General features: G+C 46.2%; 1 protein-coding gene across 1 annotated transcript; it reads right to left on the reverse strand.

Annotated features, from left to right (window-relative positions):
- Positions 1 to 9,511: 9,511 nt before the first annotated feature.
- Positions 9,512 to 11,797, reverse strand: LOC542137 (ACC oxidase20). Its single transcript, NM_001111765.2, has 3 exons — positions 11,616 to 11,797; positions 10,918 to 11,150; positions 9,512 to 10,359 (listed from the first exon to the last, which is right to left on the reverse strand). Exons 1-3 carry the CDS (start codon positions 11,727 to 11,729, stop codon positions 9,735 to 9,737), a joined length of 972 nt encoding a protein of 323 aa, NP_001105235.1. The 5' UTR covers positions 11,730 to 11,797; the 3' UTR covers positions 9,512 to 9,734.
- Between the last annotated feature and the right edge of the window lie 2,050 nt (positions 11,798 to 13,847).

The following is a 13,847-nucleotide window of genomic DNA, read 5'->3' on the forward strand; positions in this document are numbered from 1 at the left end:
CATAGTTGTGCCATGCCCCGCCTGCGCGTGCCCACCCCCGCAACGCTGATCCCGCCGCCCCACGCAGATCTCGCCCTCCACTCCCGCCGCCGCCGCGTGCGCCCCTGGGCGATGCCCCCACACCTCCCTCCCACCGCATCCTCCTCGGCACCTCGCAACGCTCTCGCTCCTCTTCACGCAAACTGTAGCCTCCTCTGTCCCCGTCAGTCGGTCACTTGACACGACCAAGCGCGCAACGATGCAAGTTCTCTACTCCCAATGCTTTCATATCCAGCGTTCTGCTAGGCCACCGTAGTTCCCTCGCAATGCAGCCGGAGCACCGCCATGGTGAACCCCTTCCGCCTCCCCTCCTCTGGCACCGACGGCTGGGGTGGAGGTGAGGCGAGGACGAGGAGGCCTCACCGCGGGGACGCAGGAGGGTACCGGATCCCTCGTAGGCGGTCTGCCAGGATCGAATGACACAACCAAAGCCGCGGAGGGCGCGCTTGTGTCGACGACGGAGTCAAAGAAGTGGAGGGTTTCCCATCTCCTGATCTCATCCCATGCCATGATTCAGGCCATCCACAACCTCATTGACTCGAGCAGTTTCTCGGAAGCTTCTTTTAGGTATATATTCTTAGCCTTTTGAGAATAGTGCCATAGCCTACTAATAGTTGTTTATCACTATTTTCTTTTGTTCCAACTTTCCTTGATGTGCCAGATCTCCCTCCCAATGCGTGTGGTCACCCAGATCTCCCTCCCAGTACACTAATCTAATATTCCAAAATATGGCAAGTGACCTACTGTACTCTGCACAACATTGACAACATCCAATACATGTTGCAGGTACCTTGAAAAGGAGTAGCGCTTCTTATCTGTTGCAGAGTTAGCATGGTCGTGTCTACTAAGTGATATACGCAAGTTGTCCAGGTATCTACAGTTTAACAGTGTTGCAGAGTCCCAAGCACATCCCCAATGTCTCAATGTATATTAGATATGTGATATGGCGTGTAGTAAATAACGCTAAAACTTGATTAGTTTTTCTTCCTTAAGTCACAGGAGCATCTCCGTTAAACCTTCGATCAAGTTTCTTGGGATATAGCTCAGCTCCATCTTTGTACACTGATATTTTTGCTCTCTGTCAGTTGGTCTTATACCTTGAGAAAGTACTATAATGTTTAGTGAAATACTGAAAGTTTAGTCCTTTGCATATTTTTGCTCTCTGTCAGTTGGCCTTGGAATGTAGGTAGTGAGGGGTTTCTAATTGGTTGGTAACTCAGAATTGTTCGGAATTTCATGGGTGGACATATTTACATTTTATAATTGTTGTTCTGTTTGGGTATACCAACTGAAACTTAAGTTCTTTGCATTTTTTGCTCTGTCGGTTGGTCCTGGAATGTAGGTGGTGAGTGGTTTCTAATTGGTTGGTAATTTAGAATTGTTTGAATTTCATAGGTGGACAGATTTACATTTTATAATTTTCATTGTGTTTTGGTATACCAAGGGAAATATTGTGGCCCTGTTTGGAACCCTCCATATAATCTTTATCTGCTAAAATTTTGTTGCTAGGATCCAAACATACCCAACTAATAGGCTAACTAAAATCAATGACCTTCGTTTATATATTTGTACTTAACTATGAATCATTTTTCATATTTGTTTGCTTATAATGATGAGATCGAGGAGTAAGACGCTATAGAGCTCTATTTCTTTTTGTTCTGCTCAATGGATGAATCCATGTCTCGCCATGTTGTTGTTATAGAAACCGAGAAAAGGATTCTTTTTTCAGGTTTGGATTTAGATTTGTATTGTTTTTCATCTTATTTCAATCTTGATTTAAATCAGGTTGGTCGGAGATATGGGGTGATTGGGGTAGTGTATTGTAGCGTGTCTCCATATTCACAGTTCTTCATCAATTCTCAGTGTTGGACTATTACCTATCTACTCCAGCTCCATACTTGCGCTAAAACTGAACATGGACCCAGAATTTGGGAATTGGGGCAGCACCAGCTAATTCAAATTGTTGCTTAAAATTATGGAAATGAACGTTGATTGATCGCAATAAACCAAACAGATCTGGGTCCGAATGTCCGTCACTTCATTTTGAAAACACAACATCGAGAAAATTCCAAACGATGAGCATGCAAAGCTGGGCTCACAGATTTTAAAGTGTAGCTACTGACTTGTAGGAACAGCAATGCTGCTTCTTCATCTGGCCTCCCTACAAATTGATTGATTGTGCTGGCCAACACCCAACACTGGCAAATGTTGGACGCATGATTTCAGGAACAACAATGCTGGTTGCAAGGTGGGCACTGGGCACGTCCATTTAGACAAACCATTGATGTAGTGGTACCTCAAAGTAGATAGAGTAGACCAAACATTGTACTCCTTCCTTCCTCGGACTTGGATATAACTTCAGCTTGATTTCCTGTTCCGCAGTGTCTTCTGAAGAAACAAGAGAAACATGTTTCAGTTGCTGGTCCTACTTTCTTGTCTTGCCAGAACACCCCAATTCACGCTCCGTCGACACTATCTCCGCCTACCTCAAGGCTGGCATGTTCAGTAATTGTTCACTCCCTGTATCTACGACACGATAACCCCTCATGTTCCCTTTCACTTCAAAAGCTGTTGGCAAGTCGATGCAAGTCGAGGAGCCTCGGTCCTGTTACTTGCTTATGTCATTGATTTTCATGGGTTGTGTTAGCTGTAGTGATTTATTCCTGCCACAGTTATTTAGGGTCGAATGACCTTCATTTATATATTTGTACTGATCTATGAATCATTTCTCATGTTTATTTCTTATGAACAAATTAGAAATTTATTCATACATTATTTTGATATAATCAATGAAACATGTGGATTGGATCGCTTGTGTTATTGTGGCCACTAGATATTTGTACTATGAGGTACTCCTAGCTATCTTGTTTGCTTCGTCGTTCCATCTCATGTTTCATTAGTGATTAAAACTACAATCATCAAATGATGGATTGACTAGATTTGTTCTACTTGTACTTTTCTGCTTGCATTGCAGAACATGGAGGTGGCGGTTGAGAGGAGCTTGCGGAACCTGTCAAGCAGCAGAGACCCGGTGGATGGGCTGGAGGCGCTAGCTGACAGCTTGTGTGTGCTAGATAGTCGTCCGTTAGCTCCTTATATATATGTACAACACTAGCAACTCAACTTAATTCGCTGAAAGATTGTATTCAATTTTTTATAAACTTGCTAGCTATTATTTGTATCCTGGCCATTGTACACATGTATGCTTTTTTGTACGGTGCACTTGCATTTGTCTCTATTTCACTCTCTCACTTATTTGATTTTTATGGTTCTCTTTCAGATATACTATTGAAAATATTTAAACAGACATTTTGTCGAATATTTTGTCATTGCAACGCACGGGCACCTAAATGTATGTCATTAAGCAATTATTGTTCCCCCGGTTGTTCCATTCATGTGCCCCCTTGAGATATACATATTGTTGACCTTATGCATGTTTTGTTTTCTTTGCAGGGATACAGCTGGTCAGGAAAGGCTCATGAGTTTAATTCCAAGCTATATCAGATGCACATCATTAGCAATAATGGCTGGGAACTTTTATCTATTAAGGATTACGGACATAAACTTTTACCTGTTAAGGATTATGAACATAAAAGGATTACAGACATAAACTTTTATCTATTAAAGATTACGGACATAAACTTTTACTATTTCTGAGCAGATATGATTCAACATCAACAATTGACGGTTTTAAGCCACTACTTTCTCGTCCTGCTCGTAGATCATTCCATCCAAACATACCACTTAAAGATGAGGATTCCGAAACATACGAAAGTGCAAGTGCCTTGTCCTTGACTACATTTGCATCGCTCCTGATCGAATTTGTTGCCAGACTATAGAATGTCGTTAATGCATTTGAAGAGTTGAATGAGAAGGATACTTTAAGGATCTGTAGAGGAGCTATTTTCATGGTGTAATCACATGCCATACAAGAGATTCATAGAAACGATTATTATGGCTTCAAAGAAATATAAAATTGCATGTAACAAGAAATGTTCTGCATAAGCATATTATAATAGTTTTTTAGAAATAATTTATACGATATTCTAATGTTTGTTCGACATCAGTAATATTATAAATTTATATTGTTAATATAATATTAATGTTACAATTATATTTTACCTCACGGATTTTTTATTTCATAGTAATCTTTATCGTTTCGTATCTATGTTTATACTAATTTTTAACTCTTGTGACAACACATGTGCATATACATATTCATATATATGTAATAAAGTGTCTTAGTAATTATCTGCAGACACTGTTTCAAATAGAACGTGCCAAGTGCTCCCAATGCAAGCTCGATTGTTGCAAGCTTGCCGAACACATTAAACTCTTACCTTTGAAAAAGCGTGTGCTGCACATTGATATCATGATTTTCCATGTTCTTTTGCAAATCTAGGGCTAACAAGGTTGTGTAGTTGAGTTTTCTTGTATAAACTGGATAGACACGTTAGGAATGAAATCAATGTTGTTTTTTGGCATATAATGTCAGCTAAATAATACATATTTTATTGCTATCTAAATCATCACAGAACTGTGAGTATGTTTTCTGATATTATGTTCTTGTACAGTTGGTAGGATAAATTCTTTATATATTTTCCAATGTTCAGTCTTACTATGTGTTTCGAATAGATATATACTAGCATACTGCTATTGCTTGCATTTCAAAGTGAACTTGTTTGAAAACCCCATAAATTGTGCCATGTTAAGATGTACTCCGCACATACCAAGTAATCAAATTAGCAATGGATTCAATAGGAACTCAATGACTCCTCGTTATCAGCTTCCAAATTTTCATGTGGTTTATCTTTTCTTTCGAATTTAAATTATCTTACGTATATTTACTGAACAAATCGGTAACATTCCCAACTGTAAACTTTTCCCTCCTGTGATGTAATACTTTCATAGGCTCCGTCTGTTGGGCTACTGCCGTCCACCGCCAGTATAACTGGAACCTGTGATCAATATATCAGGTGCCCTTCATCCTTTTGATTTCAAAAAAAAATGATAACCTGGTAATCCCTACTAATAACGTTGAAGGGGTGCATCCATAGGGACAAGGCTATGCCCCCGCCGCTCCTCCTCCTATGATGACCCCTGAACCCGCTGATGTCGCCATCAAGGCGCAATGTCGATGCTCCCAGCCAAGATAAGTTGTTCGCTTTGGATTAAAGTCATATGTTCGGACTGTTGCAGTTGCATCCATAGAGACAAAACATGGTACAAGCAGTAGAAGCTGGTACGGATTAAAGCCTCTCCCTCCCTTCCCCCTGCCGTAGCGCGGAGCTCCGCCGGGCACCGGCCCCGACGCGGTTCTGCCAGCCACTGCGCCGTCCCTCCGCCGGCTCCCACGCGCACCTTCTTGACCGCACACCATCGTCGCCAAGGCCGCCACCCCCGTGACCGTGTGCCGCCACTCCACCGTCGTCCCCAAGACCTTGCTCCCTCCCCGAGACTACCCTGCCCTTCTCCTCGAGCGCCTCATAGACGGGCGACCTCTCGTGCGTCACATGCCTGAGTTTCTCTTCGACGTCATCCCGGACGACTCGTGGATGTCGTCTTCCATCTCATAACAGTATAACATACATTTGCATATATAAGTTATCGATGTATTATATGTTCCCGTTGCAACGCACGGGCACTGACCTAGTTAATACATAATCAGATAATACAGATCCTTCAAAGTGGATCCAATTTTCTTAGCCATTAGCATTCAATGTTATTCTTTTGAATTAGTTTCGTAAACCAAAAGTAAGCATTGCTACAGAAAAGATCGAATAATATATGTAAGTCTCAAAATTTCTAAGATCTAATATCTAGTTTGAGAAGGATTAAAGAATTTATCCATGCTAGAAATACATCGAGAACGAGCGCTTATGTGACCATGGGGTCAATGCACAAGAGTTAATAGTTACTTAGTTAAAAATTGTTAGTGGAATTAGCTAGGTGATAAATAGCTAGCTAATTATTAGCTAATTTGCTAAAAGTATCTAATAGCCGAACTATTAGCTAGACTATTTTAATGTCTTCAGCTAATTTTAGTAGGTAACTAATTAACTAACTATTAGCTCTAGTATATTTAAATATAACAAAAGTGTAGTGATTTCTTTTTGTACATGTTAATCTAATGTGGAGAGAATTGCAGACTAGGTGCTAGAATTGGTGATGGGCCACAACGATGCGATGGAGAAAAGGCACACGTTAGATAGATGAAGATACCTGTATGGCTAGCTTAGAAGGTGTTTGTATGGCTAATAGTTAGTTAGTTAAAAAATTACTAGTGAAATTAGCTAGTTACTAAATAATTAGGTACTTTGCTAAAAATAGATAATAGTTGAACTATTATGTATTAGCTAGATTGTTTGAATATGTTTAACTAATTTTAGCTCTAGTGTATATTAGCATCCTTACTTTTAGGGTTTGAGATTAGGTTGTCGGACTCCAAAACTATACTTCTATACTATATTTAAAGCACCAGTTTCAACGGTCGTCTTGCGTCATCTTTTTATAAATAACCCCTCACAGCTATTTTAAATTAATCCGTTGCACGCCTATAGATGGCCAAACGGCGGCCCAGCACGGACCAGACGCACGCGGGCCACAACTATAGACCAGACACGTCATGCCGGCATGCTGACTGTGCTAGGCCAGCCCGTTAGCCCATTGCCCCATTTGATTAAATCAACGTAAAATGTTAAAAAAACGATGCAGGAGGTGTAGTTCGAACCCATGCCCTGATATAAGAAGGGCGGGAGATACTGGGTGAAGCTGTCTAACCGGTAGAACATCATGCTCTCAGATATTTTTAATATTGAATATAAGTTGTATATATGTATATGTTTTTTTTAAAATAAAAAATATATATAATTGTGTCGGGCCGGGCCAGCACTGCGGGCCGAGGCTACAACCCAAATACGATACGGCGTTCTTGGCTCTTGTAAGCATTAGATCGTTTCTGAGACCATATTGACGCAATAGACTACATGGTGTTTGAGGTTGCTGAATTGGATGGAGCAAAAATGATTTGTCATACTAACAGTAAAATAAAAAGTTATTTGTTAGTTTTAAACGTTAATAATTGTTACGAAGTAACATAATTTATATGGAGCGCATCCAGTTTTTATTGAAGTCTGACTTTAGCAATCACTACATATTTTGATCTTTTTTATAAGTTTGATATCATATGACTTATTTTAGAAACTTGATCTCACAAATTTTCTCTTATTTGGTCTCTGTATGATGGAATTATGTCATTTTATAATCTTTGTCCGTCAAATCAAAAAAATATTATACAGATAGCGGAGACAATCAATAAAAAATCTTAAATTTTTTTATGAATAGTTTATATGAGTATTGTTGTAAACCGTCGTAACGCACGGTCAACCGACTAGTCAAATTTATGGAGGGCAGTGATCGGCCGATGTCGTGCGGTCGCGCTGGCAACGTCGATGGCCGTTCCTTCGCAGCCATTGGATTTGCACGACGACGCCGTAAGATGCGAGGTCGGTGACGGCCTGGTCCGACCTAGTGCTGAGAATTGGGCCAGGCCGGGCCAGCCCGGCCCAAGCTCATCGTGCTTCGTGTCAAACGGGTTCGGGTCAGGAAAGCCCAAACATTTTTTGGGTCGTGCCGTGCCAGCCCGAAGTGTAAAAACAGTGGCCTAGCCCGGCCCTAAACCACGTCGTGCCTTCGTTGGGCCGTGCCGGCCAAAGCCCGGCCCGTATATTTGACCACATAAAATCAAAATATTATAATCATATAAAATTCATAGCTTACTAAATTAAAGATATTAAACAATTATAACATCATTTAACCACATAAACTCCAAATATAACAATAATATAAACTCAATATCTTACTAAATTAAAGAAATTAAATAGATTGGGCTCAATTGGGCCGTGCCGGCCCAAGCCTGGCCCATCTATGCGTGCCGTGCTGGGGGCCCGACTGGTCGAAATTTGAGGCCCGGCCCAGACCCGACTTCAGGCCGTGCTAGCCCGGCCCATATTATTTCGTGCCGGGCCGTGCTTTGGGCTCTTATTTTCGGACCGTGCTCGTGTTGGACCGAAAAGGCCGGCCCAGATTCACACAACTAGTCCGACCGATCTCCAACGAATTTTCTCTGCAGAATCGGTTGGGTTAGCGTTGCGGCGTGCACCGTAGTGGCGATAGACGGCCGGCTGCAGCAGGAAGAGGGAAGTTTCCTGGAAGCTTCGCTACGGTGTATTTCTTCGCATAGGTCGTTTTCGAAGTCAACTATGAAACAACTGATGTCTATCAACATGTACGAAACCATCGAGCGCGGAAAAGCAGTGCGTAATGTGAACACGAGCTCTATAAATACATCGTCGAGTTGGTGTTGCCTGCAGTCCTGCACGTAGCGGAGCGCCCGTCTGCTCTGCTCTGCTCTGGCCGGAGTTTGAGCTCGTGTCGTGTCGGTGCTGCAGCGACCTGTCGTCACGGCTGCGATGGCCTGGGAGGATGCTAGCAGCGTCACCGACGACACCCCCGCGACAGCGCAAGAGCAAGAGCAAGAGCAAGCCGTCGCTCGACGTGGGCATCCGCTGCGCATCTGGGCGCTCCAGCTGATGCTTTCCGGAGCAACTGTCGTCATCGGCGCGGCCGCCGCGCCGGTGCCGGTGCCGCCGCCTCAGCTGTTTCTGGCGCTGATGGCGTGGCTCGTCGAGTTGGTGGTTCATGTTTGTTATGTTAGCCTAAGATACTCACTAATCAAACCTGTACTCCCATTTTCAAGAAGCAAATGTTGAAATGATGTCACATCGTACTTTATGTTTTCCTGACATCAAGTTAATTAATTGAATCGCTCCGGAATCACATTATGGCAAGAGGACATGTACCGAGAACTATCTGACAAGTCAGTTTCCAACTCTGAAGTAACTTGGAACGTTACTTCGATGTTTATTATCCTAGCATCTGCATCCTACATGAATTTTAGGCACCGGTTGGCATTCAGTTTTCTTTGCCGCCTTTTCTTCTTTCTTCCCTTCCACTTCTCTGAATGTGTCCACTGACTCGCTTTTGTATAGAAGAGAAGGAAAGCCAAGACAAGGTGATAGTGCAGTCGGCAGGTTACTGTGCAATTAACCATCTAACTCAGCGTAACAATGTAAGCCGAACAAAACATGGAGAGTGAACAATCGGTAGCATATGCGGATCTTCTAGCTGGTGTTTTGTTGTAAAGGAAAGGCTATAGCTTGTATGGTAGGTCTGTGCATATCCTGATATCCTCATGTAAAGCCTTTGCTCACTGCAGGTATGTTTTGCACACTGTTCTCCTTTGTTAAGCCTTTGCTCGCCGCAAGTATCCATGGAGATAAGGGCGGTGGGGCCGCAGGGTCGCAGGGAAGGAAGGGGTCGAGTCGGCACCGGAGCCGTAGGAGGCGACGACGGGTGGCCACTCACCTGATGTGGTAGTAATATCAGCACACAGCCAGCCACATTCCAGGTTCTGGTTAGGTACACACACTGCTCGTACATTAATCAGACGCTGCAAACTTTACAGTACACAATATATACGCACACACTTAGATCTGAGACAACCAAAATACATCACGCCGCGCCATTCCACGATACACGCATAACCACCGTACGTGCCACTACATACAGGCACATGGCTCTTCAAGCTCAAGCATATGCACCCCACGAAGGGAGAACACGGCAGTATTATGTGCTCACGCGGTGGCGATGGCCGACGACTTCATGGCCTCGAACCGGGGCTCCTTGGCCTCGAACTTGTGGCGCGCGTACAGGTTCATGTAGTCCTCGAACACGAACCTCGGGTACGTGGTGGCCTTCTTCTCGGCTCGCTCCTCCTCGCCGACGAGCGCGGGGGCCGGGAAGATGACGGCGTCGGCGCCCGGGTTGTAGAAGGACGCGACGGACATGCGGTTGCCGTCGGGGCGGGCGAGCACGCGGTGCACCGCGCTCTTGTACCGCCCGTTGGTGACCACCTCCAGCTGGTCGCCGACGTTGGCGACGATGGCGTGGCGCAGCGGCGGCACGTCCACCCACTCCCCGCCGTCGCCGCCCCTGAGCAGCTGCAGCCCGCTCACCTGGTCGTCCTGGAGCAGCAGGATGAGGCCGCCGGCGTCGGTGTGCGCGCGCAGGCCGGCCACCAGGTCCGGGCGCGGGCACGGCGGGTACGCGCTCACCTTGGTGCCGAACGTCGGGCCGCCGTCCGACCCCGCGAAGGCCGCCTTCAGGTACCCGGGCTCCAGGCCCAGGTTCTCGCACAGCAGGTCCAGCACCTTCTCCGACAGCTTCTGCACCTCCGATGCGAACTGCTTCATCACTTGCCTGCAGCAGCGACACGGAAAGCCTTTTTTTTTAAAAAAAAAAAGAAAGGAAGAAAGAATTGAACACGGGAAAATGTTCCACCAAACAAAGCGCGTCGATCGCACCGTCACCTGCTATGACTTGTGATTGTGATAGTTGCTGGCCTAACACAGCATTCAATCTGATGTACACTTGACAGGGGCAACGGAATGATCGGATAACTATGCGCGTCGTCGACGTCAGGCAAGAATTCTGATGCTGTGGATGGAATGGAACACACTGCACGCTACTACCCCCACTGCACTGCTTCATTCGTTGATAGGAGCAGGTCAGGTCTGGTAGTATTTTGTACGTTTGTTGATCGCTCCAGTTGAGATTATATTCAGATTTTTCTTTTTAAAATGGTTTAGAGACAAGAGTCAAAAGCCGGTGACATGGCACCACTTGGAATTTTATGTCAGAAAGAAGCCAACAAAAAGTTTAACACCCACTAAGAATACGATACTACACGCACGTCGTCGTTAACGACACGCAGCTAGCTAGCTAGCTAGCACGGTAGCGTGTTTGGACGCAACGTACCGGTAGTGGTCGTCGACGTCGGGGAGGTCGGCGAGGTTGGAGGCCGGGAGGTGGCGGACGAAGAAGGTGCTCTCCCAGTCCACGTCGCTGACGTCGGCGCCCTCGTCGCCGGCCGCGGCCAGCGTCCGCGCCGCGAACTCCTGGAACTTGGCCTCCCGGAAGGTGGCGTAGTGCGCCTTGGTCAGCCGCTCCACCTCGTCCATCAGCTCGTGCGAGATGCCATGGTTCAGCAGCTGCATGCATGGGGCGAAAAGATCACCAGAATTACATGCTCTGCTGATCGAGGCTTTGAGCCAACGAGATACTAGTTGATGCAGAAAACGACTGTTGTGCGTGTGGTTACATTACTTAATGGGAGATACATACGGCCGGTGTGTGGTGCGTTGCGTTGGTATTGTTCAAAACCGAGGTCTGTTTGGTTCTATTGGAAAAACAAAGTATATGTAGAGAGAAGAGAAGAAAACTGAGGTCCTGAGTGGAGTTTCAAAAACTCCAAAAATACCACAGTTTTGGGTAAACCATGGTATTTAAAACTGTGTTTTGACTGTACAAACCAAACACCTTTTGAGCTCTAATACTATAGTATCATTAAATACCATAGTATTGTTTCAAAGCTGCAAAAATACTACAATTCCAAACAGGGCCTTAGTTGTTCCGTGCGTGCTTGATGTGAGTCTCTATGAGATATATGCACACACCTCGAAGAAGCCCCAGTTCTCGCAGGCGTCGCGGATGACCGCCATGGCCGTGTCCCTCTCCTCGGTCTCCAGCTTCTCCATGTTCACCACCGGGAAGGACACCGTGGCTGCCATCTCCCTCTCGCTCGTTCTCTCACCACCTCGCTCGCCGGGTTGCTTAACAGGCAGGCCAAGCTTTGTGTGGAGATTGAGGCGGCGGGTGCGGCCCAGTTTATAGGCCGAGCGCCAGGATGCGAGATTACCAGAATAACCTCGCGCGAGGCCCAACTATGCAAGACTGACTACCTGGGAGACGAAGCGGTTCGTTTTTTTCTAAATCTATTTAGATTGAGTGTGTTTAAATCCCAGAAAAGTAAGCGCTGGATATAAGGTAGTAATATAAATATCCAACGATGTCACGGCTGTGGTGCATGCTATTTTTCTATGACGACCACTAGGTTTTTTTATCGAGCCTAACAATCCCATACTTTGCAGGTTGATGTGGCCAAGACATAAGAGACAGTGGCAGACGCATGATCTCTACAGCGATTCCATGTAGTACTTGTCGACTTTTAAGCCCATATATCTGGCTTGTTTAATCACTGGAGCCTAATCCCGTACTCAGGTTTATGTGAATTTTACTCTCTCTCTCTCTCTCTCTCTCTTTTAGACCTACCTGTGTGGACCCCCGATCTGATCTGATCGGTCTGCGGACTGGATCGTTCGTCATCTCTGACCGGCGTGTCCCTTGGCCCTGGCCACTCCGTCGCCCATCACGCCGTCACAGGTAGGGGCCGGACTGAGGTGAGGTCGCCGCTGCGTCTTCCGGACGATCTACACCAATCGTGTTTAGCTCCTTGCTGACCCAATCGTCATTGAGTGGGGCGAGCTCTTTTACCTGGTCCCTGTCGCGCCAATTTCGATGTTGTTGCAGGAGCTCTGCGGGCTGCGGTTGCGGAAAGCAGACAACAAAAGCATGGGACGAGTCGACGACGAGATGAAAACAGACTCGAGAGGGAGAAGCTTTATTTTACTGTGTCCACGGGATGAAAAATCACTACTACTACTACTACGGCATAAAGCACTTGTTTTTAGAGCCTGCCATCTTCATTCTTCGCACCGTTTCACCACTATATATACACACACGATTGCATCTGACACGTTTCCCTGGATCGTCTATTTCATCGAGCGGCGAAGCTATATGCTCCCACGGCGCGCGAGGGCGGGGTAGAGGGTGCTTGCCGTCCTGTCACAGAGTCATATCACATTCACAGCCGTCGACGTCTCCGCTCCGTCACGGAAACAGCAGCTAGCTGCGACACAACATGCACGTCGCACTCCGCCGGGCCACGGGTTTGTGAGGCCAGTGAGTCTCAGGCGAGCGAGCTGGCTCGCGGCATGGCCGCAGCGCAGGTGGACGCTGGAGGCACGGCCGGTTGGATGCGATCTCGCCGTGCGCTACAGCCTACGATACGGCCGCCCGAGTGCGCGGGCGGCGCGTCAAGATGCATGGTCACGGGGCGAGCCGATCCAGAAGTCAAGCGCGAGGGCACTTGTTCGCTGGAGGATACCGGCCGGGGTGATGGATGAGGACAACGGAGAGCGCGACGACGACGGGGGATTCGCACATGGTCCAGAGCACGCACGTTGCTATCCGATGGACGGCCCGGATCGGCCAGCACTTTTTTTTGTATTTGGTTGCTAATGTAAACATATGTTTAAATGTTACTAAAATTCTAATACATTACATTTAGGTTAATTTATTTTAAATATATATATATATATATATTCTAATCAATCTAATTTTTATTTATTTGGTATTATAAATATGTATACTTTTTATGTAGTAATCAGTTAAGTTTATAATAATGTACTAAAATATAGCATGGCACCGAGGAAGTGCATTGGCATGGCCTAGAGATGGCCAGATGGGCCGGGTTAGTCGGGCCGGCCCGAGGCCCAGCACGATTTGGCGTGCCTGAGCCCGGCACGGCACGATGGGATTCGGGCTAGTGCCGGCCCGGCACTATGCCCGTGCCGGGCTTGAACCGCGACCAAGGCACGCCGTGCCGGCCCGGCACGGCCCGTTTAAAACGGAAAGCCCGATAGGCCCGACTAGTTATTCCTACTTCCTAAGACCGTAAGTCCGTAACCCTAACCCCAGTCGCGCACTTGTCTCATTCTCTCTGCTGTCCGCTCCGCCCTCGCCCAGTCGCCGCCTCGCCCCGTCGGTTCCCTCGTGGGTGCTCGCCT

This window comes from Zea mays, chromosome 4 (genome assembly GCF_902167145.1).
Source record: "Zea mays cultivar B73 chromosome 4, Zm-B73-REFERENCE-NAM-5.0, whole genome shotgun sequence".
In the NCBI taxonomy this organism is placed as follows: domain Eukaryota; kingdom Viridiplantae; phylum Streptophyta; class Magnoliopsida; order Poales; family Poaceae; genus Zea; species Zea mays.

Coding starts and splice junctions, on each gene's coding strand:
- LOC542137 (NM_001111765.2), bottom strand. CDS start 11,729: ATGGCAGCCACGGTGTCCTTCCCGGTGGTGAACATGGAGAAGCTGGAG. Junction 11,151..11,615: donor AGAACTGGGGCTTCTTCGAG/GTGTGTGCATAT, acceptor CCATGCATGCAG/CTGCTGAACCATGGCATCTC. Junction 10,360..10,917: donor GACGTCGACGACCACTACCG/GTACGTTGCGTC, acceptor TCGCTGCTGCAG/GCAAGTGATGAAGCAGTTCG.